The sequence below is a fragment of the Corapipo altera genome, unplaced genomic scaffold (genome assembly GCF_003945725.1).
Source record: "Corapipo altera isolate COAL_440 unplaced genomic scaffold, ASM394572v1 0, whole genome shotgun sequence".
Classification (NCBI taxonomy): domain Eukaryota; kingdom Metazoa; phylum Chordata; class Aves; order Passeriformes; family Pipridae; genus Corapipo; species Corapipo altera.
Genome location: NW_020884872.1, coordinates 76,102,950 through 76,128,813, shown reverse-complemented (window position 1 = coordinate 76,128,813; position 25,864 = coordinate 76,102,950). Strand labels below are relative to the sequence as shown.

Here is a 25,864-nt window from a genome sequence, read left to right as displayed (position 1 = left end):
TCCCGCCGTGTTCGAGGGGTGGGTCGTGGCGGGGCCGGGTGGGCCGGGGCCGTGAAGGGCCATGGGCAGCGTGCGCTGGGCTTTCCCCTGCGGGGCCTGGCGCCCCCGCCGCCGGGAGTGGCTGCTGGCCGCGCAGCTGGTGCAGCCCGAGGAGAAGGACCGCATCGGCCAGTTTGTCTTTGCTCGCGATGCCAAAGCCGCCTTGGTACATGGGGGCACGGGGACGTGGCTGTCTCTCTGCAGGTTGGGCATTGCCCAGATGTCTGACTCCTCGTAGGAATACGTGCTCTGCAAGGGCATTTCGGGGAAGTAATGCATCGTAAAGTACAAAGCTTGATGCGTAAAGTATGCAACTCTTCTTTGCCGCGGAGCAAAAAGAGATGTTTGCAGTCTGCTGTCAGTAGTTCCTGTGAAAGACTTTATAAGTTCTGTGTCGGGGTGTCAAGTTAGGAGACAAAATCAGTGTACCCTGGGAGACTGTACCTAAGACAGCAGTGTAGTGTGTAAGAGAATAAAGCTATTCTACACGATTCAGGTTTTAAATCTCACATCAGGATGTGTTAGTAATACAGACCTGCTAATTTGTGTGTAAGAAGTTACCCGTCACTTTCAGCTGCTCAGTATTTCATTTAGCGCCGAAGTAATGGAGTGGCTGTACTGCAAGGAAGGCTTGAGACAGTTACCGTTCAGGGTGGTGTAAAAATGTTATTTGTGCCATGAAGTATCCTAAGCAAGTAAACAAGGTAGGGAAAGGAACTGTTTTTGTGATTCTTCTAGGCTGGGACTGCTTTTGGGTCTTATGTTGCCTCTGTGCTAATAGTGATAATAAATGTATTTGATACTCAGGTCTGGTGAACTCGTGCTTTGTAGACACAGGCTTTTATAAAAGGGGGAAATTTAAATTATTCAGCTAAAATACGCTCTTACTTTGTATCAGCAATAATAAAGCCATATTTTTCAGGCAGGTGGTTTTCTAGCAACCAGGGATATTTTGCAGATAGCATGATAGTTCTGTATGAATCACTTCCATTTTATTTCATAGGCTGGTCGCCTGCTGATGCGGAAATTAATTGCAGAAAAGATGTGCATACCTTGGAATGAAGTACACTTACAAAGGACATCAAAAGGAAAACCTTTCCTGGCCAATACTATAGTCAGTATCAATTCGAATTACAACTTCAATATCTCTCATCAAGGAGATTATGCAGTCCTTGCAGCTGAGCCTGAGCTTCAAGTGGGCATTGATATAATGAAGACTAATTTACCAGGTAATGCATTATTCTGACCAAAATAGATTCTGTAGCGTTTGAGTACTGAACATTTTCACATTTCCCAAAGAACTAATCTGTGTCCTAGAAATTTAGTGTAATTAGAAAAGAGTGTGCGCATGTATGGTTTTTTTAATTGTTAAATGCATTCCTCATTGTTTATTTCTGTTATGACAAATATAAATCTATTTCCCATTTAGAAAAGCAGGACCCTGGAAAAGTAAAGTCATGAATTGTGCTATGATACTGGAAGGATCAGCATCTGCAGATAATTATGGATTATTAATTATGGATTTTCTGTCTCTTAGGTAGAAGCAGGGATGACTTTCCAACTAGTGACAGTGGGAAATTTTTTTTTCTTAGTAGAATCACCTGAAACTCCTTTTTTATTTCTATGCTATGAATATATAACACTGACTTTACCAGTATTGTTTTCTCTGATAGTTCCACTGAGTGGTGCTCTTGTTCTGCAGTTGCTGAGTACATTAGATTTCAGAGGGTGAATCCACTATAAATCTGTTTCTCTGGAACAGCTACAAGGACAAAGATTTCTCTGTGTGCAAAGTACATTACAGTAGGTTTGTTTGGTTATTTTTCAAATGCTTGTTTAAATACAAAGTACTTTATTTTGTGATGTTATCCAACAGAATCTTGATTGAGGTCTCCACTGTTCTAGTTCTTGTATTCCTTTATTGCTCCACCAGTGAAGATGCAAAATCTGCAGTGCAGATATACAAGAGAGTATCATGCAGCTGAAAATTTTGAGAATTCTGCTATTTAATTGTGTGCTAGTATGTAACAAGGAGTCCTGGTGCACGTAAATATTTTACGTCACTACTTAATCCATGCTATCTGTTTTTGTTTTACTTGTGAACAATAAGAAGCCTCCTCTTTCCATATTACTTCTGCTTCATTATTAAAATGTGAAAAATGAAACTACTGGAAGATGCAGACTTCTTCAAAGGTGAAGGTGGGCCACAAGAGAAACTGTTTTTAGCACTGCAAATAGAGACAGTTCTACAAAAGTTCCTCACCTTTTTTCAAGGTGATGTTGATTTACCAGTCACTTAAACTTTCAAAGTAGAACATTTTCAGAGACTTAGGAAATAATTATAGCTTAATAAAAATTGCCTGGAGCACTTAAAAAAAGTTTGGATTCTTAGGTTCAAGAGCTTTCTTGCTGTGCAAGTGAATTTCTCTTCAGTAATGCAATTTTTTAGCTTAGATGGATTGCAAAGGTAAATAAACTAACAATTCTTTCTCTATCTTTCATAATCAGCCTGCAATTTTTCTTACCTATCACATTATAGTTACTTTGATCTGGACATGTCTAATCTCAATGTTCTTCCAGAATTAAGTATTTTACGGCAATAAAAATCAACTTTTCTCATTAATATTTTGGTTTTATGTTAGGCTTGCATATTAAAAGACACAAAACAGTAAATTTTCTGTATGTGAATTTTACAGAAAAATTCATTTGATCTAAGAAAATACTCCATGAAATGCTCTTTTAAGGAAGTAGTCTATTATGTGCAAACACCTGATTGACACTACTTTTCTCTGAGGCAAATAAATATAAACAGAACTTGACTCATTTTTCTCTTTTTATTCTCATTATTTCATCATTGAGGTGAGATTATGCAAGAGATGATAGAGGTCCTCAAATGAGAGATGTGTCACACATGAATCGGGATATCTAAGTACCACACAAAGAAGCTAAATACCGTGCTTCAGTCTAGCTAAGGGAGGAAAGCTCTCTTGTCTCTCTCTGTCCAGATGGTTAAAAGCTTTATGCTGTTTGTTATGGTAGCCATAAGCTAAAGTGAGAGTTAGGCACACCTACATCATAGTTAACATACTTGGCATGTGTTTTAGGTAGCAACCATGCTCGATTTTGGAACTTGCAATGCTTTTCTAATTGCTACTTTTCAGTTTTTTCAGTAGGAATTTCCTAACCTTGGAAGAAGTACCAAAGCAGATTGTTCTTTGGAGTGCTTTTGCCCTTACCGTGCCTTAACTTTACCTTAAACCAAATTTTATCTGGTTTTGTTTTTATTGTTGTATTTCAGTAAATCTCATAGTGGCAATCAGCAACTAAGCTTTTGCTGCAAGACATAATCACCAAATTCTTAGTGAATGCTACAGCTTTAGATATGTAGATGCGCTGTTTGGGATGAAAAAATTAACAAAGGATTCAGTTTAAATGTTACTTGTAATTGTTCAAAGAAGTCAGAATTTATAAATATGTAAGAACATAATTTTTCAATGTGAAGGAGTGTTAAAACAACTGATATTGTTGTGGAGCTAAAGAATCATAGTGGTCATATGCACTTACACTGAGTAAACAGGGAGGCATTTCTTTGTTCTTGTTCTGTTTGAAACTGGGAAGAAACAGCCATCTTAAGCATACTCTTAAAAAATACCTATTATTTTATAGCAGTTTCATTATTGTCCTTTATTTAGTCACGTTTCTAGCGCTGTTTTAACCTGAAATTACATAATTTTGTAATGAGGCACCAATGCTTGATAAACTGTGAAAGAAAAATTTGTTATTCTGATTAAATCTCCTCTTTAAGGAAAAATGAATTTTTTTTTTTCTGAAGAAACCATCTTAATCCTTTGTGAGTCTTTCTTTAATAACAAAGCATAAAACCATTTGGATTAAAATATAAACAATAGCAGAATTTGGAACAGTAAAAATTAACCTGTGTAGAGTATATATATTTAAAATAAGGAATAAATTAGCAATAAAGAAAGCAAAAAATTTAAAACCAGGTGATTTTAATAAAAATAAGAGGTGGGACAAAGAGCAAATATAAGAATGCTTGTCTGATTGTTTTTGGGTTTTGGTGTTGTGGGGTTTTTTTCCCTTCTGCACACTGAATTTAAAATAAGCACAGTTTATTCCTTAACTGGTCTGTTGGGAAATTAAGTTATACATTCACAATGAGGTGTTAAATAGAATAGAATTTATTTTTTTAAGAGAACTAAAAGTACGTCTCAGCCTGCACTAATGACAGTTAGCTTTGGCATTCCAAATTAAGAAAGTCTAGCAGAAAAATGTGACGTGAGGGCTAAAGTTAAGTAATTACTATGTAGGTATTAAAAATGTGCTTTTTGAGGAGTTTTTTGCTAGCGCCACCCATTTCCAATAGCTTCAGCTCTACAGATACATATTTTGTTGCAAGAGTTGAAAAATAGAAAACGTCTTTGTTCTGTGTAGTCAAAAGTTTATTTGGATGTCAATACTCTGCAAGTATTACAGTTTGGAGCTCATATTGATTTCAAGGTTGGGAGACAATGTTTTAGAGACAGACTTGAGATTTTTAAACTGACTTATGAAATGGTAGAAACTTATCTTAAGTATTTCACATCTTTCCTCAGTAACTGTAAAAAAAATAGCCTCAGCTGCATTTACATGATGTATTTCCTTCCTAAGAAAAATTCTGATTTTCAACAGGGCAAATGATTTTATGTTTCCTCAATAAAGATGGCAGGTTGCTGTTGTCACATCAGGCTTTCAGGAAAGTTTAGGACCAGGAGACTTCTTCTACTTCCATGAGTAGCTATTTGCTTGCCATTTATTGGGTTGGTGCTGTGAATTCTAGGTGTTCGTGGCTGTTACGTGCTATGTTGCATTTTAATGGAAAATCCAATTTTGTAGGGCATTAAAACATTATTACTTGTCCTGTTTGTTCATCAGACTTGAGTTTTGTATTAAATATGTATATCTTACTTTTTTTCTTCCCTAGTTAAAACCAATTTAATAAAAGTAAAGCAAACACTTAGAGATTGTATCCACAAGACTAGATATAACTGATAGAGGTGAATGGGCTATTGAAGTTCATCAGTTTTTCAGCTGTGGGCCATCCTCTGCTTTTGCCATGTTGCAGCACATTTATCTTCCTCTTATATCTTTGCTTCTGGGTGGATAAAAGATGGCTCCTGCAGTGGCAAAGTTGATTTGTGTGTTGGTAGGGGAAAGGATGTGGGGGAACAGCTTGTGGGGGAACAGCTGACTGCTGTCACTTCTCAGTGGAATAACCAAACAAAGCAAAACATGCTGGATTTAGCTCTCAAGTGGGACAGTCTTTCAGCTGCTGGCAAGCCAAACAAATGGGTTTATAAGATTTGGGGGTTTTGGTTTGGTTTGGTTTGTTTTTTTAAAGAATGTGCTTAGTGGTCACTTTCACTGTTACTGATTGATTCCCAAATTTAAAACACTAATACCTTTTCTGTCATCTTGTGGGATTTTTTGGACTTTGTTTTGAAGGGGGAAATGGGGGAGGGATAGTATACAAACAGAGGTGGGGAAGTTTTAAGTGTGAAAATGATAAGGGACATTTTTACTTCATCTGGCAGTGAGATTTGTGTTCTGGGACAGGATTCTGTGGAGTGTCCCAGTTTCTACCATTACAAGGAACTCTGTTGTTCAGTGGATTCATTACTGAAGTAGGATATCATAGTGTAGAAGGACATAGTCCTAGAATATGGGATTTCTCATCAGACTTCTTCAGAGAAACCCACTCAGTTTGAATAAGCTTGTGCTTTCTAAGGTCGCACAGCCTTCCCAGGAGGGGAACAAATTGCATTAGTCAGATCAAGGAGGTGTTAGAAACTGTGGGTCATGTAGTGAAATTCATATGGAAGATGAAGATGACTTAGGTACTGAGAATTGGCTTTCCCCCTCCCAGTTTTGTCGAGTATAACATTTTGTATAACAAGTACCAAATGGATTCCAGTGCACCCTCATGTACTGTGGTGATACTTTTTAAAGATGAGACTGCTCTCCCGATAAGGACACTTTCACTGAAGCACCTACCTTTTCCTACTTGATAAACTGAAAGGAAAATTTGATACTGTGATTAAATATAATTTTTTTTTTTGCTTTGTCTGTTTTTTTGGAATAATAAATTGTATTGAGTGGTAGGTTTTCTTTAAAATGTTAATTTTTAAGCAAAGGATTAATTACCAAAGGTTTTGGTCAGTGTAATCTTTCTGAATGTATAGAAAGGCCCTTAGTATGTTATGGCATAAAATGTAATATCTGAGAGTTCTGGTAGTACTACTGGTAGTACTGTAAGGTTATAGATACTCGGATATATATGTGGGAGCTCTTGCACTAGCAACGTTTTTGTTGTCTTTGAAGGAGTATCAGAAGACGTAGTTAGGAAAATGTTGTGTTCCTAAATGTCTGTAACTTTTAAAGACATCTGAGCATGTTTGACTTTTTTGATTTTTCCAATTACATCTGTAGTTGGGTCCTCACAACTTGCTTTATAAAAGTACATTTTTATGTTTATTTAGATTTTGGAATTTTGTGCATATTTTTAGTGTGATGCATCACAAGTGTTGGAAGGAAGAAGAGTTCCTGCTGTTCTGACAGTGAAATGATTGCTTTAACTGTTTGATGTGTTCTGTAATGGAAAACTCATTAAATGCCATTTTCATGGGGTAATTTACCTTTTTGCTGAAATATTCTAGCTACCCAGAGCTCCGTTAGTTGTGGAAAGCCCTTAAGCAGGTAAAAGGTATAATCATTGACAAAGGCAAGTTAAGAATAGGTTTCTTATATTATTACTGCTCATTACTATTTTTGCTATTACTGTTTAGTTATAAGTACATTTCATTAAAAGAATTTGGGGTTCCTGAATTATCTTAGTGATTAAGACCCTGTGTATTTTAAACACTTTTATTTTCTCTACTCAGAAGCAAGCTAAAACCATGAGCTTGCACCCAGGTGTGTTTATGTCTGCAAGCTCTTCAATGGCAAGTATATGTTACACTTGAATGTTTGGAATAGAAAGAGTGTGTAAAAGTATGCTGGAGTCTGAACGAAATTTGAGAGCATCTGGCTTTTTTTTTTTTAGATATTTTCAGAAAAAATGACAAAAAGCATAAATATGTTGCGGATCGTACACTACTTGTCTGTAAATTGATCGGATATGAGGTATCCAGTTAACAACTTGTGATTTTCTTCATGGTTTTTTTTATCCAAGTCATAGCTGTGTCAAAACAGTCATTTCTCCAGTGAAGTTTTGGAGGTAGGGGTGTCTAAGCCATAATGACACTGTTTTCTTTGGTTTGGCATTGAATATCAAGGCAGCTTGCTTAAATGTTCATCACTGCTGTTAGACTCCACTACAGTAATATGATTGAAACCTTAGCAGTTTCTCTAATATTGAAAAGACTTAATAATTCTAACTGCAGAGAAAATATCAAACATTATCAAATTATTTCAGTCTCTTTATGACTTTTCCGTTTTTACAATCTGGGAAATGTTGAGTAATTCATAGGAAGCAATATCAAATTTTCAGCCATGTTAAAGTTAGTGCTGTTTCTCTGAGGTACACCAAGGTAGTACATGTCAATAGTTACGTGACGAGAATGAATGTTTAACATACATATCATTTGGAGAATTGCAGGATATTGGTAGGAAGTGTAGAGGTCAGAGAATATAAATCCAATTTCCAGTTCACAGTAAAGCTGCATGAGCTAGTAGGTTGAAAAAACATGCTTTGTTAATATTCTGTCTGGTTCTTCTAAGTTAGTGATTTAGCTACTTAATTATTTGCCCTGTGTTGTCAGTTTCTAAACACCTGTACCAGGGTTAGTGGGTATTAAAAGAATTAGGGCTTGGGCATTTGTTGCAGAAAAAATGTTTTCTCTGTATCAGTTCACTTTGATTTCCTTTAGAGACAGTAAAATAAGATCGAATATGGCTTGTGTCTACACCAAAAGTACTGCCAAACCAGGAGTCCAGGGCTTGAAACATTCATCTGATACAGTTTGTTAGTTTGCAAGATTCATAGCTAGCCTGCGTGTTTCCTGTTGTTAAGTAGATTGATCTGTTCCTGGTTCAGTTCTTCATTTTCCTAGGTAGTACGTGTCACACTACCACTTTGCCTATTTACCATCTGAAAGTAAAACAGGTATTGATTAGATATTAGTTCTTGATCACTGACGTGTTTCTTCTATGCAGTTTGAGGCAGTGAGGAGGCTGTTAGCGTTCTGTGGGGTTGTACTGTATTTTTTGGTCTGAGTGCTTGTTTGGGTTTGTTTTTCTTTGTTTGATTTGTTTTTTCAGGGGATTAGTGGATCAATGAAGTGGCAGTGGTAGCTTTTAGATCTGAATTTCCATAGTTTGGGATATAGATCACAGGATAAGCTAGATAGTTTTTGGCACTAACAATTTGAACCAATTGTGACCCAAACACTTGGAAAACTGTAAACCTGGTAAAAACCGAATTGGAGACAATCTACTCTTTTCACTATTTTTGAGAAGGCATGTCTTTATTTTAATAACTTTGGGTACAAGTTCGTACCCTGCCTTTAAATGTACATTGTATTACCAAAGTAGACCTATGATTGACCTGATGTTTGTTAACAGTGTAAACAAAGTAGTATGAAGATTTCTATATTAGCCCCCTGAATAGCAATCTTTGCTGTTAATAGCATCATAATTTACATGGATCTTATTTCTAATTGTCTTTTATCCTCCTACAAATGCAACTTGTTTGGCTTCTTTAGCAGGTAGAGAAATGGGGGAAATTACTCTGTATTTATGTGCTATTTCTAAAACACATATGAATACAGAACTAGAGAGCATAGTATGTTTTGTTACTTTTCACTCCTGCATCTTTTTAAAATCAGTCTTTTATATCTGATCTAAAGGGATCAGATATACAGGTTTTGCTGTTCTAAAGGGAAAATGCAAAGCAGATTTTTTTTCCCAGTCTTTAAAAAAAATTGATAAAATACCCAGTTCTCATTGCAGTAGAAAAGATGGCATTATGTATTCCAATGTAAATAGTTATTGCAAAAAATCCAAAATGCACACACATATAAACATGCTCATTTATCTGTATATAGCATGTTTACTTTCCAGGCTTAATATTGGATTCTTTTTCCTGTATCACTCAATATTTCCCCTCCTCACTCTTCCTGAAATTTTCCCAAGTATTGCGTGTTTTTAATTTAATGAAGAAACTTAACTTTTGGGTTAGTTTTTTTTTGGTTTTTAATGCATAGAAGGCAGTTTTTGAAAGACTACTCAGCTTATACTCTTAGAGATCTAACGTGCTTAAAAGTTTATTAACAGGGAATAATAGTTAAGCAATCGCCTTCACAACTGTGTTAATTTTACATTTAACTTTTCTGGGAACTACTTTCCCAGAACTACTTTCGTTTCAGATGTGCATTAGGATGTGATAGGAATGTGAGGCTTAAGTGTTTGTGGATTAAAGAAATTGAATGAAAATATGATTTGGTCTCAAGGATATTCCTTCTAGCTTGTCTTGTGAATATCAAAGTAATTTGGACACCAGCTGTAGGAGTTGGTCAGAGATTTACTGTGTGTCATTTCTCTGTTGGCTAGTGTTCCCTAAAAAGTAAGTTAATGAGTGTTATGGGAAGGAGGCAGTGCTAAACATTCCAGGGAAAAAGTACTTGTTAAAATTAGGCCACTGAATAGCTAAACCATCCAGTCAATTTTGTCTAATGCAAATGAAAGTACAGGTTTGTATTTCTTAGGCAATTAGATACTGGGAGAAATTTTTGTTGGTTAACTGAATATTATGAAAGGAAGCTGTAGTATGTTTTGGTTACATTTATTAGAGTTCTCTTCAGCAAGATGATCCAATGTAAAAACAAAAACTACTTCCAGTATTCAGAGCACACATACTCAAGTGTGAAGTTTACAGCAGGTTAGAAAAATGCTTTTAGAATATTAGCTCTTATAATCAAATGCAAAAAAAAAAATCCACAACAGTTTGTGTGAAGGTAAGAAAAGAAGTGAATTATAAAAGCATATACAAATGAAAATGTGTTTTAAAATCAGCAAGGGCAATAAAATTGTGCTCAGCATTTAAAAGAGTTTGTTTCTCAGTTTGTATTGAAAAAAAACTATGTAGATTTTGAAGAGTTCTGTTTCTTGGCATGGGTAAGTAAGAAGTATTTATTTAAGACATGAGTTCTGAAACAAGTTGACAAATAGGAGGTACTTTAGAAATATAAATTTAAAACCAAGTGAATAATTGCTGTATGAAAGTTGTTTCCATTCTTTGAAAGAAAGTTTTTGTAACCTGAGGCAAGTACATTTGAGGCAGTTTTTTTGTTGTGGTTTTGGTTGTTTTTTTTTAAATTGAACTAGAAGCAGAATAGCATTTGAATGGAAACTTTCTACTGCTTCTAGTTTTGTCTCCATCATACCTGCCAGGTATGATTACATATGGCATGGTAAACTTGAAGGGGTTTAGTGAAGGGATCACCAAGGTGATTAGAGGGTTGGGGAACTTGACCTGTATAGAAATGCTGATGGAGCTGTGTTTGTTTGACCTGACCAGGGGAAAGTTCTTAGGAGAGGAATCACCACAGTATGCCTGAAAGGTAACTGTAAGGATGATTTACATAATTGTCTTCATGAGCATGAACAGTAACAGGGCAAAAGGCAACAACCTCAGGTTGATTCAGGGGGAATTACATCTCTGTAGAACAGTTCTTCACCATGAGAACAGTAAAGCACTGGACTAAGTTCCCCAGAGAAGAGGTGAAATACTCTGCTTGACAGGGCCCTGGGTAACCCAACGTAAGGCTCTGGTTTTCAGCAGAAGGTCAGACCAGGTGATCTTCAAAGATCTCTTTCAACCTAAATTTTCCTCATAATTCTGTGAATCTTTCTCTGATACTGAAGCGAAGATGGAGAAGTGGACTAGGCAGGCTGCAGTACTGCTAGTAATTTGTGGAGAATAGTAGTCCTAGGTCCTCTAATCTGATCCATTCCTTAGAGCAAAGCAACTGTATTGCAGTAAGGAGATAGGAGGGGAGTGCACTTAAGGACAAAGTGGTGCCTGAGCTTTTCAGAGGAAGAATGTGACAAATGACTGGAGTGGATGGGAAAGTACTATGTAAGTCTGAACAAAGTGTCAAGAAGGGTAGCACCTTTCAAAAAAAGAAGTCAGATAATGAGGGGAAAAAAACCCAGTAGCATATGGGTTTGATATACACTTAGTGTACTAAACAGTTAAAATCTCAAGCACATTCACTATGTGTGATAAAGTTTAGATGGCAGGACTGACAGTGCAGGAGTCTTTATATGCCTCTGGGTGCTGAAGGTAGTGTGGATAGTCTTGGGTGGTTTTCTCAGATAGTGTGAATAGCCCTGGATTATTGAAAGCAGGAGAGCTCTCTGAAAATGATGATGGAGGAAAGGTTCATCAGGACATTCTGGAATGTTTTATAGTTGGAATCACAAGAAGAGGCTGGAGCCTTACCACTGTTGTCTTACATACTCCAGTAAAGAAGAGAATAGAAAAAAAAAAGTGGATTGTTTGGAGCAGGTATTAACATAGTTATTTGATTCTAAAATCACAATTATTGAGGCCATGTTACTGAGAACACAGCTGCGATGGGCAGGGCACGTCTCCAGGATGAAGGACCACCTCATCCTGGATCTTGCTTTATGGTGAATTTGCCACTGGCTGCCACAAGAGAGGAACCCCAAAGAGAAGATACAAGGACTCCCTGAAACAACATCTCAGCCTTGGCCATATTGATCACCATAACTGGTCTACTCTGGCCTCCAATCGGGAGGTCTGGAGACACACCCTCTATAACGCTGCTGATGCTTTTGAGAAAGCACACAGGATCACTCTCGAGGAGAAAAGACAACGCAGAAAGAGTTGTGCCTTGCAGAACTTACCACCTAAGGAGTCTTTCTGCTGTGCCTTTTGCAACCAGACGTGCCTGTCTCATATTGGCCCTTTTAGCCACCAACACACTTGTGACAAAGATGGGTAGAGCCCTTCCCAAATCTTCGGTCGCGAAGCCTGGCCATGATGATGATTCCAAAATGGACCATATAAACACAGATGAAAGAAAATACATTTCTCCAAGTTCAATAAATCTTTTTGTGATTTTTCATTGTTTCAGGCAAGTGGGATTGTGTAAGTAGATGGATATGGCATTTGTCTTCATCAAAGCATACTTAGCACTGTGGTTGCTTTTCTCTCCCCAGAGAGAAAAGTTAGTTCTGCCCTTAGATTGTTCTGAATCATTCCATTAACTGACTACTGCAACTGTAAACAAAATTTCAGTCTTAAGATGTTTTCTTCACTTTATAAATTCAGTTGAGGTCATCTCTGAAATGTCACTGCTATGTCTTGTGTGATATCTGTGTCAGGTAACACTTTGTGGTGTGATTTGGAAATTGTGAGAAAACCTGAATGTTCAGATCAATGATTACTGCTGTCAATACCTGTTTTTATTTAGTGCTTAGATATCTATAGAAGACAGCACTTTATAGAGAAGGGTTAATACCCTTATCTTTGATTTAAGATGGCAAACACTAGTGTAGGGAAAGAAAGTGCCTTCCCAGTAGTCAACTCACAGAATTACTGGCACAGGTGTAATTAGAATCTGCCCCTTTTTTAAGCCATTATCTAGTGATGGGTTCTTAAAAGTGGCGTGGTATTAGGAGGGCTGGCTGTTTTTTAGATTAAATATGACTAATATTTTTTTTAATAAGAAAATTGAAACAAATTTTTGATAGGTTATGCAATAAGCGGAACTGTCTCTATCCAGACTTTTATTATCCCTACTAAAGAAAATAGATTGTTTTCTGCCATTGTCTCTTTAGCCAGCAGTAAGCCCAATTGGACAGATTGCATGGTATGCTAATTAATATAGGCTCTTGGGTGAGTAGCCAAGCATGTAATGAGGTCCATAACTCCCAGTATATTATAGAAATGCCATTGATCAACATAACCGCACATTCTGTAGTGTCTTCTACACTAGTGGGGAAAAGTGAGATAGCCCCTGAGGAAGCTTAAATTTAATCTAAGGATTTGAAGGTTTAGTGGTTTGAGGTTGGTTTTTTTAGGGGGGATTTTTCTTTTTCCTTGGTGTATATCTTACTGTTATTATGGCCACCCCTCTACCCCCATTTTCCTTGCAGAATAAATCCGGTCCAAAAGGCTTAATATGTATGTGATAACTTTGGGAGACTATGTTCTACAAGTGCTTAAAAAAGAGTTTCTTTTGTATCACAGCATCCTAGGGCAGAAGGCAGAATTGATGAATTTTGACAAACAGCATGCTGTTTTATAAAATATTACTAGATCAAGCTGTGATATGCCAGAGACTGTATATGCTACTTTTGTAGCTAATATAATATTTTTATATATATGTAAAATCAGAACAGGTAAAATACTTTGCTTTTTAGAGAATACTGGAAATACATAGTTTCACATTTTTATACAGCAATTCTGCTGTTGAAATGGGTTTTTTTTTTTTGTACTGTGTCCTGAAAAATCATCAGCTCGCTGCTTTGAGGCTATATAAATTCAAGTTGTAGAGCAGAGTTGGTTCATAAATTTTTTTCTTACGAGTTTTTTCTAGTGCAATAACAAGAGGTAATCCATTTGCTTATTATTGCTACTCTATTAAAATTTTTGTAAATATTTCTGTCTAATTTGTAGGTAGTAGCTCAGTTCCAAATTTCTTTCACATCATGAAGCGACAGTTTACTGAGACAGAGTGGGATGTAATCAAGTCTATGAGTAATGAATGGATGCAGCTGGATATGTTTTATCGGCATTGGGTAATACTTTTTTCCCTATTTATACTCTGCAAACATGCACATTTTTTGATATAATTTATTATTTTCATCGTAGTAAAAATGTTACTTTTTATAGTTGCATAGAATCATAAAATGGTTTAGGTTGGAAAAGATCTCTAAGATCATCAAATCCTCTGCTAAACCATGTCCCTAAATACCACCTCTACCCATCTTTTAAAGAACTCCAGGGATGATGACTCAACCACTTCTCTGAGCATGCTGTCCCAGTGCTTCAAAACCTATTCAGGGAAGAAGATTTTCCTAATATCCAATCTAAGTCTCCTGGTGCTACTTGATACCATTTCATATGAAGATAAAAATAATTTTGATATTTTAATGATTTTTTTTTAATATCAGAATAACTTTGATAACCATAGTACAGCTGACATTTCTAGGATTTATTACTAGTTTTAAACACATGGCTAGAACAAGGTAGAGGGTTCATATCTATATGTGCCACTGGATAATTCCAGTTTCATGTTTATTGTAATGCAGAAAGTTAGGCTGGGTATTAACAATGTTGATAACTTTTTCTCTTGATAATTGCATCAGTCTACCCTCACATTTAGAGTAGTATAAGTCTTAAATTTATTTTGTCTACCATTTGTAGTCAGATGTAATGTTTATAGAACAGTTTGAAAACAACCCTTATGAATAAAATACACTTATTGTGTCTTTTAGGCCTTAAAGGAAAGCTTCTTAAAGGCTATTGGAGTTGGAATTGGCTTTAACTTGCAAAGAATTGAGTTTAATGTATCCCCATTGCAGCTGGAAGTAGGACAGGTGTATAAGGAGACAAAAATGCTTCTGGATGGAGAAAAAGAAGAGGAGTGGACATTTGAGGTAAGGAGTATGTTTTCACTAGTGATAAACAGTCTTGACTCCCTGTGGTTCCATTGCATATTTGATTTTTTTTTTTTAATTGCCACTTCACACCTTTACTCTGTATAAACCCAGTGAGCGTGTATCAATCAAAACTTAGGTTATAAAACTGCAGCAATTTAAGGTATTTTTAATGACTGCAAAAACACCCTGTAGATATATTCATTATAATGACTTTTTATTTTTCCTGTTTCTGGAATATGTTTCTTGCACTCTATGAGATTCATCCTAGGGTCTGCAGTCCACTGAAACGTATTCAGACCTATCTTCTTGAACAGTGTCTAAGACTTTAAAGGTCTTCATCAGTTGGTCTAGAATAGGCCTAGTGATTAAGCAACTCCATTAGTGTTTAGGTTAGATGTTTGAAATGGAGGAGGTGTCTTCAGTTCCACTGGGTTCTTATTTCTTGTCCCTACAAAAATGTGTTTTTGTGAGCTTGAAGTGGGTGCTGTCTGTGGGGGTGGACAGATGAAAAAACTTACTTTTGCTTAATTGGAACATCAGTTTGGGTTCAGTCTTCTATCTGAGCATTGGGGTTTGGGCTTTTGTTTTTCTTCTTCAAAGTTATTGAGGCATATCACTAAAACATCTATCCTGTTAGATTTGATAGGAAATTACTGGTATAATCTAAGGTAGTTTAAAGGATATATAGAGGAACAACTGATAGGGTCATAGTTTAGTGCTGGACATGGCAGTGCTGGGTTAACAGCTGGACTTGCTGATCTTAAACGTGTTTTCCAGCCTAAATGATTCTGATTCTATACAATGACCTCAAATTATTTAATTACCCTAAGAAACCAAGCTTTAAAAACAAATCACAATGCCGTATCTCTATGCCCCAGAGGCATGTTCATTTAACCACTTCAAGGAAGAAATGGAAAAAACAGAAAGTGCACTTTTCAGCAAGAGTATTCAGTTTCAAATACACGTTTACATTTTGAAAATATCTATGTTGTTGCAGACAACTGTTCCAGTAGAGCTGTCTAAATGATGAATTTCTTCTGTACACTTGTTTTGTTTAGTATACAAACTACTTGTACCCTATGCATGTGGTATAAAAGAATGAATGTACCAGTAATGTTTAACTTGTACTCCCAAGTTTATCTCTTCACGGCTCATTTCATTCAGTATTCCAATCCACTTTGGGGTTTGTATTATTTTACAAGTCTATCCATACTAAATCAGCCCTTTTACTCAATTTCTATATAGTATGGGAATATCAGTTTGTCATGAAATTCACTAGTTGGAGTTATACACTGAGAAAAGAAAATCTTGGGAAAGACTGTGACACATCTTGTACTAGAATGCTTTCTGTATTACTGCGGTGTAGCTCTTTAGGTTGATTTCTAGAACTCCTGATTTTGGTCTTTGACAACATGCCTGTGGTTGATTGACTCAAATAGCATGATGATGATGTAGATAGCTCCCTGTAATACTTAAATGCTTTCTAATTATTTGATTTTTCCCTAATACTTAGTAATTACTGCTGGAAGATTCATGTAACTTTTGTTTGAGGAATGTCTCCACTTCTACACTTGCCCTCCTGCTTCCCAAGAGCAAAGCCTTATAATGAGGCAAATTTTAGTGTTTCAAAGAAAGGGCTTAATATCAAGTTTCATTTAAATGCAAGCTCAATTAGGATGTGATTTTATTTAAATATCAACATTTATTAAAATGAAATAAAAAAATTCGGTTACCAATCCCCAGCCTAAAATTAAGCATCACTTTACTTTTTTGTCTTTTCTCAAGTTTCTTTTAATGTTGTGTCCATTTTCTTACTCAGAAAAGTCCGCTTCTGATTCTCTATTTGCCCTTGAGCCAGATTCTTGAAATAACTTGTTAATTGAAAACACTAAGTTTTGAGAAATCTGAGAGTCACCCAGGAACAGACATTAAGAATCACTTGTAAGATTGCATATTATTGATACAGTATTTTCATTGGGTTCCCTCTTGTACTGAGTTTGCTTGAGGGAGCTTTTCTATTAAATAAAAAAAAATAGTGATATCACTTTTACTTTTCAGATCCGCCTATATCTTTATGATAGGAGATGATCAAAGAGAGCTAGACATTGTTTAAAATTAAAATTTTCCCATGTTTTTGTCTCATTTCAGTTTTAGACAATCTAATTTACCAAAAACAGAGGAGAGAAACAAAGGGGATTTTATCCATTAAAATTACACAATATATTCTGAAATCTCCTTCAGAAAGTATTGTATGGTTTGAAGCTGGCTCCCTGCCAAGTCTCCAAACCTCACCACAAGAAGTCCCCCCCCAAACCTCAAGGAGAAGAGGAAAAAAAAAACAAGAGAACCAAATTGAGAGAGAGACAGCTAAAGCAATATATATAAATATATTTACACTTATATTACAGTTATATACAATTGAAATATATATACAATTTCAAAAGGAAAAGGGAAAGGGAAGGGAGAAGGGAAAAAAGAACACAAACAATATAAAATATACACGATCAATAGCCCAAGATCTAGCAACTAAAAGAATTAGCAAAAGAATATCTTACTACTCTCCTTGGGACAACAGAAAGTCATGCTGGAACGATCACCAGCAACCTCTGTCTCCCAACGTCAGCAAGGCCTTACCAGGCCTCGCTCCCCAACACAGCAGACTCAACAGCAGGGAACCTGCACCTCTAAGCTGCCAGAAGGAAAGAGAGCAAAGGCCTCTCTTCCTTTCTTTTTATAGTCTGGCTTACGTAAAAATCGTAGGGAATACTGGGTAAATCTGGGCATTTCCGGGGTTACAAACTGGTCACCAAGGAAGGCCCAGACTAAACTACCACAAAGTACCATGTCATGTGAAAAAAGACAACTTAAATGCGTAAAGACTAGAAAAAGATTCACTACCTTATACTTGTCATGCCTAAAAGGTCAAGAGAAATACTAATGAATCAGAACAAATCAAAGTTGACACTGTTCAGACACCCTGTCACTGTTCACAGTCAGAGCAAAGCCAATTCATATTGGAGATAGCATTTTCTGTGAACATTCTAAAAGACAAATTTATTGCATTGTGAGTCCAAATGAACTACTTTGTTATGTAGTTTACTGTTTGTGGGCCCTTTACCACAGGTTTAGTTTTGCTCTAAGTGTCTTTACCCTCCACTCCTTATATATTTTTGAACTTAGATGAAAGGTAGTAGCTCAGAAACAGCCTCTTCTTGTTTGATCTTGGTGGAATGATTTACCTTTAGGCACTTGTTTACAAACAGTACTCTAGAGATTGCTACACAGATTCCCTTCAAAACTGTTTCTGAAGGAGTAGGAGAAAAAATACTGTAAAATTTCATTTTATAACATCAATTTAATTTTAAGATCTGTCTACTATGTGTATTAAATATACTTTAATCATATAGACAGTGTATGCTTTCCTCATTTTGAAAAGGTGAATTTGTTTAGCAATAATTAAAAGATAACTAGCCCAGTGAAGAGTGATGACAGTATTTGTGTCAGGGTTTTAATTTAGGATGGAGTCATTATGATGATGATGGTTATAACGGGTAATTCTGTATGCTCCATTTATTTCCACTGAAAAAAATAAATTTAAAGATTTGTCCTGGTTTCATCTCAAATAGAGTTAATTTTCTTCCTAGTAGCCAGCATAGCACTGTGTTTTGAATTTAGGATGAGAACAGTGTTAACACACTGGCACACTAAGTCAAGAACTCTTTAGTTCCTCATAATGCTCTGCTGGTGAGGAGGCTCTGTGGTGTTAGCTGCCTGCTGGGTTAAACCACGACAAGAATGAAGTAGTAGTTAATTTCAGTAAAAGTGAAAGAAGTTGATTGAAAACAATTAAGACAAGTTTTATAATTTAAAGATATAAACATAAGTTTATTTTGTGTGTATATATATATTTCTTATATGTGGAAACATATATTGACACAGGAACAGGTTACCCAGAGGAGTTGTGGATGTCCCATCTCTAAAAGTGTTTAAGGCCAGGTTGAATGGGACCCTGAGCTACCTGGTCTAGTGGAAGGTGTCCCTGCGGTGTTAGAGCGAGATGACCTTTAAGGTCCCTTCCAATGTAAGACATCCTGTGAAAAAAAAATAAAAATCCTAATTACTGAGTCGCAAATGTTAAATGTATTCATGACTCTTTCCATCCCAGTTGTGTACAGTTGTTAAGGAAGAATGGCTGGAGAGCATTTTCAGAAATCTATATTGAAGAAGAATCTTAAATGAGATACAGAACATTTCTGTTTTGGTACCTACCTCGGTTTTGGATACAACTAGCTTAGGAAGGAAGCACACATTTTATCTTAAACCTTGCTCTGGAATTAAGAGTCGCTTGGCATCACTGCTGCTGCACAAATAATTGTTTGCATTTTTTCACAACAAATAGTTGCTTGGTTTGTTTATATGCAAATACATTACTTCCAGAACATGAATTTCAAAGAGAGATTACCTGGGTCAATTTGAAACATATTTAGTAATTGCTGGTGTGCAACTGTAGTTAGCATCTTTCACCTTCAGTAAGAGAAATTAATCCTGTTGCATTATCAGGAATAAATAGGAATAGAAAGTTTTATTTCTAAGACTAGCTAATCCGCCTGGATTCACGCAGCTATCAGTTCTGCTGTCTGGGAAGGTACAGTTTCCTCATAAGCTGTCTGTTGTTGGGTGAATTCATAATGATTTGAATCCCAGACACATCATTCCACCAAGTCTTTGAAATGAGATCATTATAAGTCTTGGTTGCCTGTAGCTTGAACAGCTCTAGTAACACTTTTGTTCTGTGCAGATAAAAACAAATTTTCCTCCATTATATGTTTTCTGGTTTATAGAGAGGAATCTTAACAAAACGAACTCTCTACCTCGAAGGAATTCTGTCCGATTGTCCTCTTTCTGTTTTCTCATCTATTTCCATTTAAGATATTAATTTTATAAGCTGGTATAGCAATATCTCCAGGGAGGCAAGCTGATCTGCTGTTTCAGTATGTTTCATTAACTCTGTAGCTTAAGGTTTTTGCTGGCCACTAGTAGACACATGAAGGACATGGTTTACTGTGTTCTATTGCAAGATGCTGAAAATTCTTTCATGACCACAGAGGATACGGGAAATAAATGAGCTGGAACCTTTTAAATTCACTGTTCATTGAGCAGGGTCTCTTCAGGGAATGGTCTGTCTAAAGAGTCACTGCCTGTTAAACACAGCTTTGAACTGAGAAAACATTATTAACAATGTGTAAAATACTATCTATAATATGTTTTTAGTTACTTAAATAAGAAGTAATACGTAAGTTGACTTCACAAAAGGAAAATTCAGTGTGTTTAACTTAAAACCATAACACAGTTGTTTGTAGACTTCTGACTACAGGTGTAAGCCAGTGCTGAATGTGCTGTACTGTGTCCTCTGTTCTGATCTGTCTTTAACCTCTTGAACAAGAAAAAAAGAAAAAAAATTGATAGAAGGGGGAAATGAAGTGATAAAAAGCCCAATGTAGTAATTTTTCCATCTAGACAAGCACAAAACACTACTAGCCTAGAACCATATAAATTATTTAGGAACACCTGACTGAGCATCTAATTTTCATAGTCTTTTTTATTTTCGATGAAGTTACAGAAATGCGCACACTGTGTACGAATGGTTATATTTCATCAAACCTCCAAAGTAGCATTCTTTATTTTCATTCTTTTATTTTCAGTTTTGTTCCCTAGTAAAGGAACGGAAAACCCAGTAAAATACTTCGTAGTGAATACATCTGTAGCTCTTGCAGTCGTGGGAAATACTGCTTATGTTGTAGGTTTGTTAGTGTTTCTTGTGATCACTAAACATTTTTCCTAATCTAGACAGAATTGAAACAGTCATTTTCTTACTAGCACTTTGCAGGAAGGTAAAACAGCATGAGCTCAATGTTTTGTGTTTAAGTAGGTGAGGGTTAAAAAGTTCACAACTAAAGCTGTCAAGCAGGCACAGTTTTGGTGCTGAAGAGATCAAAGTAAAAACATAGCTCTACTTCCTCACCAGCACCTTTCTGCCAAGGCTCCCACGTTTGCCAGAACAGTCTCCCAACTTTGCAACTGTACTGCTGCTACACATGGCTGGAGCAGCTGCTGTCTTGGCTGAGCTGGGCTGAGTAGATTTGAGCTGAGTATCTTGGCACTTTTTTATATATAGGGCTGTTTGGGAATCACGGAAATGGTATCGTGGCAACTGAAATATTAGAAAATTCTGTATAGTAGATGAACTGTAGAGAAGCCTAATGCAGACTGACAGCATTGTTTTAAAAGACATTTTGCTTAGATTAAAAGGGGAAAAAACAGGGCAACCAACAACCTGTCAGAGGAAATAGGAGGACATCCTTTTTAACATCTTTATCGATGATTTAGATGAGGGGATTGAGTCCATCTTCAGCAAATTTGCTGATGACACCAAATTGGGAGGGAGTGTCGACCTGCCGGAAGGCAGGAGGGCTCTGCAGAGGGATCTGGATAGACTGGAGAGATGGGCTGACTCCAATGGAATGAAGTTCAACAAGGCCAAGTGCCGGGTCCTGCACTTTGGCCACAAAAACCCCCTGCAGCGCTATAGGCTGGGCACAGAGTGGCTGGAGAGCAGCCAGGCGGAAAGGGACCTGGGGGTGCTGATCGACAGGAGGCTGAACATGAGCCAGCAGTGTGCTCAGGTGGCCAAGAAGGCCAATGGCATCCTGGCCTGCATCAAGAACAGTGTGGCCAGCAGGAGCAGGGAAGTGATCCTTCCCCTGTACTCTGCATTGGTGAGGCCACACCTGGAGTATTGTGTTCAGCTCTGGGCCCCTCAGTTCAGGAAGGATATTGAGGTGCTGGAGCGGGTCCAAAGAAGAGCAACGAGGCTGGTGAAGGGACTTGAGCACAAGTCCTATGAGGAGAGGTTGAGGGAGCTGGGGTTGTTTAGTCTGGAGAAGAGAAGGTTTAGAGGTGACCTCATCACTCTCTACAACTACATGAAGGGAGGTTATAGCCAGGTGGGGGTTGGTCTCTTCTCCCAGGCAACCAACAATAGGACAAGGGGACATGGGCTCAAGCTCTGCCAGGGGAGGTTTAGGTTAGATGTTAGGAAGAAATTCTTTACAGAGAGGGTTATCAGGCATTGGAACGGCCTACCCAGAGAGGTGGTGGATTCACCATCCCTGGAGGTTTTTAAAAAGAGATTGGACGTGGCCCTTAGTGCCATGATATAGTAATTGGAGTTGGATCAGGGGTTGGACTTGATGATCTTGGAGGTCTTTTCCAACCCAATCTATACTATACTATGATACTATGATATTTGCTTTATATTATAATATAGTGCAGTTAGAATGTTTCCCAAGGAAGCCAAAACTGGAGATTCAGTCTTACATTCCAGGAGAATATTTCAATGATTTTCAGGTTAATGGCGATATCTAAATCATTCACTTTTCTAGGTAAAATTCTTGTTATTCTTGATTTCTGTTTTAGAAAGTCTGTGAAGAAATTATTTGAAAACTTTTGGATAAAAGAGCAAGGAAAGTTTTATTTCCTCCCCTTAACGTATATTTTAAAAAACCAGTGGAATTATGACTACTATAAGATAAGCATTATTCAGAAAGAGTATATAAAAGGGTTTGCTTTCTTTTTTTTTTCTGAAATTATTTGTTTAGGGTGAATTCTTAACCTTTGAGGAAAACACTTTCAAGTAAAACTATTAAGTAAGTAAAAACTCTATCACTAAATATATAGTTCGGTATCTAAAAATGTTGAGAAACATTGATTTGTATTTACACATATCAGTGCTCAGACTGTGTGTCGGGAATTTAAAGTTGTGCTCTTACCTGCTGTTTGAAGACAAGAGTAAGAGAGTCATTGGTTTAAGTTTACAGTTAAAATCATTGTTTTTCAGAATACCTTCCAGGAGTTCAGTTCATCTCATTGGAAAATGGATAGCTAAGATGGGTTATATGGTTTGTCACTTAGAAGGGACCAGTAAAGGAACGCTGAGGTCACAAACTTGAATATAAATATCTACAAATGGGTGAGGTGATGATAACCTATAGTAACCAGTTCAGCCCTGCTAACTTTTTAATGTATCAGCATCACTGAGCTCTCCAACAAGACTGCTAAAAACTACTCTTGTTTTTTTTAATGTTTTTATTTTAAATTATGGTCTGCTATTGTTCTGAACCATAATCTAAACATTTATATAGTCTTTGCTGAACCAGTAAAGAAAATGCATTTCCATTGCCATTTTTTATCTTTACTAGGAAACCCGGTTCGATGACCATCATCATGTTGCAGTGGCACTCGGAAAACAGACGGGATTTGTGCAAAAGGATTCTGATGTAAGAAATTATGAAACAGTTTCAGGTCTTGTTAATCATCTGAACATAAACTTATTGTTACGCTGTAGCTAAAAATGTGTTATCTCAGATTTAGGGCCAAGGAAAATGCTTATCTTAAGCACAGTTTTAACCAGAACCAAGCAGTATTACTGAACTGTTTCCTGTAGTTATATTGTGTCTGTTTCAGGAGAGGTCTGGGAAGGAGAAATGCTTTCAGAAGACAGCAACAGATAATGTCAGATCTGGAATGCAGTGATCAGTGTATTCATTCAAGAGACGATTAAGTGATTTTTGTCACAGCCTGCTAGTACTCATGTGGGAAAGATGGTCTTCACAGAGGGAAATGGAAACAGTGAACCAATCTGAACTTGCTAAACTTGTATGACACCTCACAAAGTTGATTTTAATGGGGGACTGTCAGTGTGTGTATCCCGGAGCAGATCCATTGCTCAAACACCATTATGACAAGATAACCCTTGAGACAAACAACAACAACCAGCAGATGGGAAGAACAGCAGTGTTAGTCTTCATTCCATGTGGTGTCTATTGAGAGAAGGAACAAAGCTACTTAAAAGCTTTTCAGGATTTTCTGTGCAATTTAACAAAGATCTCAGTCATAAAATAGCAATAAAAGTCAAAATTAAGGGAGAGACAGACTGGCAAGTTGTAGCTGAAATAGCCAGACAATCAGAAAAGGAGAGTGTGACAAATTACCAGACTTCTTCTTGCTCACAAGAAAATGGGTTAGTTGTTTTCTGTTATTTACATACAAAGGTTCTACCAGGAACTAGAAAAAACGTAGTGTAGGAATGGATAAAAGTATAGAAGTGGTAATGCACACGTCTGTCATGGTAATAAAGTCTGTCTGTGTTCATGAATAACACAAAGAGGCAGACCTTTTAACTAGTGTTGGGTAGGTTAAAAAGAAAAAAGAGGTATAAACTGCCTTTGGGGTTTTACTGTGTTAAATCAGTGTACAAATACTATTTTAAGAAAATACATTCTTTCTACTAGACAGGACATATTTAAGTTCCCAGTAGGATGGCATATCATTCTTCTGACAGGAATACTGATAAATGCAGTCTGAGATGAAAAGAAGATGGTCATTATTTATAAAGACAGCTACCTAAGTATGCTACAAAAATCCAGGATTTTTAAGTGTTGACCTTCATCACCACTGTCACATGCCTTGAAGTTATCATAGGAAGAATAGTAATGATATCAAGAATTATGATGAGAAATCTTTGAATCAAGAGAAGTCTCAAAGGCATACTTGTCCACTGACTAGATTTCTGATGGCCTGAATTTCATTATCTCAGTTCACTGAAAAAAGGTCGTTTTAAGCAGGACTACTGAGCATCCTATGACTCCCCAAAAGAAAAATTAAGTGAAAATTTATATACTATTGCATTGTACCTTTTTAGACCTCCTTCTAACAGGAACATGAAGGAAATGAAAATTACCTTCTCTCTGTGTAACAGAACTGTAAAAAATGATTTTGTTTTAAATGTCTTGCTAGATGTGTTGAGAGAAAAAGTTGTTCATCCTTGTTAAATACGTGCAGTTGTTCCAGGATGTCAGTGTTTGAGTTTGTTCCCCCTCTACAATCACAGGAATAATTCATTATGTCCTGTTTGCAGAACATGTACGTTCAGCTTTCTTCTTATACTGATAGCAAGTACCTACAATGCACAGGAAAGACCAATCGTTACATTAATGTACTATAGTGAAAAATCTCTAGTGTCAAGAATCTTTACAAAGTGTCTGCTAGTGACTGCTATATGCTTTAAGAAACAGAACATGTATCTGCAGTGTTTACTGAGATCTAGACAATCTATGGCAAATCTCAATGAAAGAGGGCTGAATTTATTATTCTTTATAATTCCTTTGTAGGCTATAAAATATCTTTTTGTCTGTCACTTGCTAAATTTCACAAGATTTGAGATGGATTCAGTCAGAACACACTTGTCTTCAGATAAGCATGCGCTGAAGTTCAAACTAGATCTGTTAACATCTCCTTAGCTCTGAGCCTTAGTTCATGTTTGGTATGCATCTGTGATGTCACTTACATGGCTCTAGGCACAGTTCCTTCAGTTTTACCTCATCTCCAAAATGTCAGATGAACAGGAATGTCTCAACACTATGTAATTTGTGTAAGGACATAAAGTGACAGCCAGCTCAATAACTTCTGGTTTCAGTCTGTATTGACAACTTAGAGTTTTTCTGTGCAGTTACAACAAGCAAAACCCATTTTGTTGTCTCTGCATTTATTCCTAGCAGTAGCTTACTGCTCAAACACTGAAATGGAGAGTAGACCTTTTTGCACTTTTACCTATTTACTGACCCACCTTTATTGATGTGACAGAAAGGGACAACAAAATCCTCAAAATAGACCTTAGATGGGATCATCTGCAGCACTGGTACGTGAGCAAGAAAAGGCCTACAAAGTACAATTATGAACAAATTCCCCAACCTTTCTCCAGGAACTCATCATACTGGGGTCCCTTTACAGTGCCTGTACACTAGTCCAAACAATATGAGGAATAAAGTATCATCTCTGGAAAGGTGGCAGAGCAGCTAATTCTGGAAACCATTTCCAGACACAGCAAGGACAAAGAAATCATCAGGACTGGTCAGCATAGCTTCACCAGGAGAAAGTCATGGTTAGTAAACTTCTGCAATGAAACAACCGGCCTGATAGGTGAGGAGAGAGCAGTGGATATTGTCTACCTGTGTTTCGGTACTTTCTACCTCTGGCACTTTCTCTCAGAAGATCCTCCTGGAGTAAATGTTGATAT

The 25,864-nt window shown here is 36.8% G+C and overlaps 1 protein-coding gene and 1 long non-coding RNA gene across 11 annotated transcripts in view; one reads left to right on the top strand and one right to left on the bottom strand.

The window, feature by feature from the left end:
* The first annotated feature begins 22 nt into the window (after positions 1 to 22).
* Positions 23 to 25,864, top strand: part of AASDHPPT (aminoadipate-semialdehyde dehydrogenase-phosphopantetheinyl transferase) — a 29,759-nt gene continuing 3,917 nt past the window's right edge. For 6 of the 10 annotated variants that reach the window (XR_003526094.1, XR_003526114.1, XR_003526106.1 and 3 more), the window contains exons 1-5: positions 23 to 205; positions 1,043 to 1,268; positions 13,745 to 13,866; positions 14,566 to 14,727; positions 22,989 to 23,066. Coding sequence is in view for 6 of the 10 variants with exons in the window: in XM_027634280.1 (XP_027490081.1) it covers positions 62 to 205; positions 1,043 to 1,268; positions 13,745 to 13,866; positions 14,566 to 14,727; positions 22,989 to 23,066 (732 nt within the window). In the remaining 4 variants the exon portion in view is untranslated. The other 4 variants (XR_003526150.1, XM_027634170.1, XM_027633900.1 and 1 more) reach the window with 4 other exon arrangements.
* Positions 7,502 to 17,407, bottom strand: LOC113943144. The gene is made up of 2 exons (XR_003526218.1): positions 17,286 to 17,407; positions 7,502 to 8,185 (listed from the first exon to the last, which is right to left on the bottom strand). It is a non-coding gene; the product is annotated as an uncharacterized LOC113943144 (long non-coding RNA).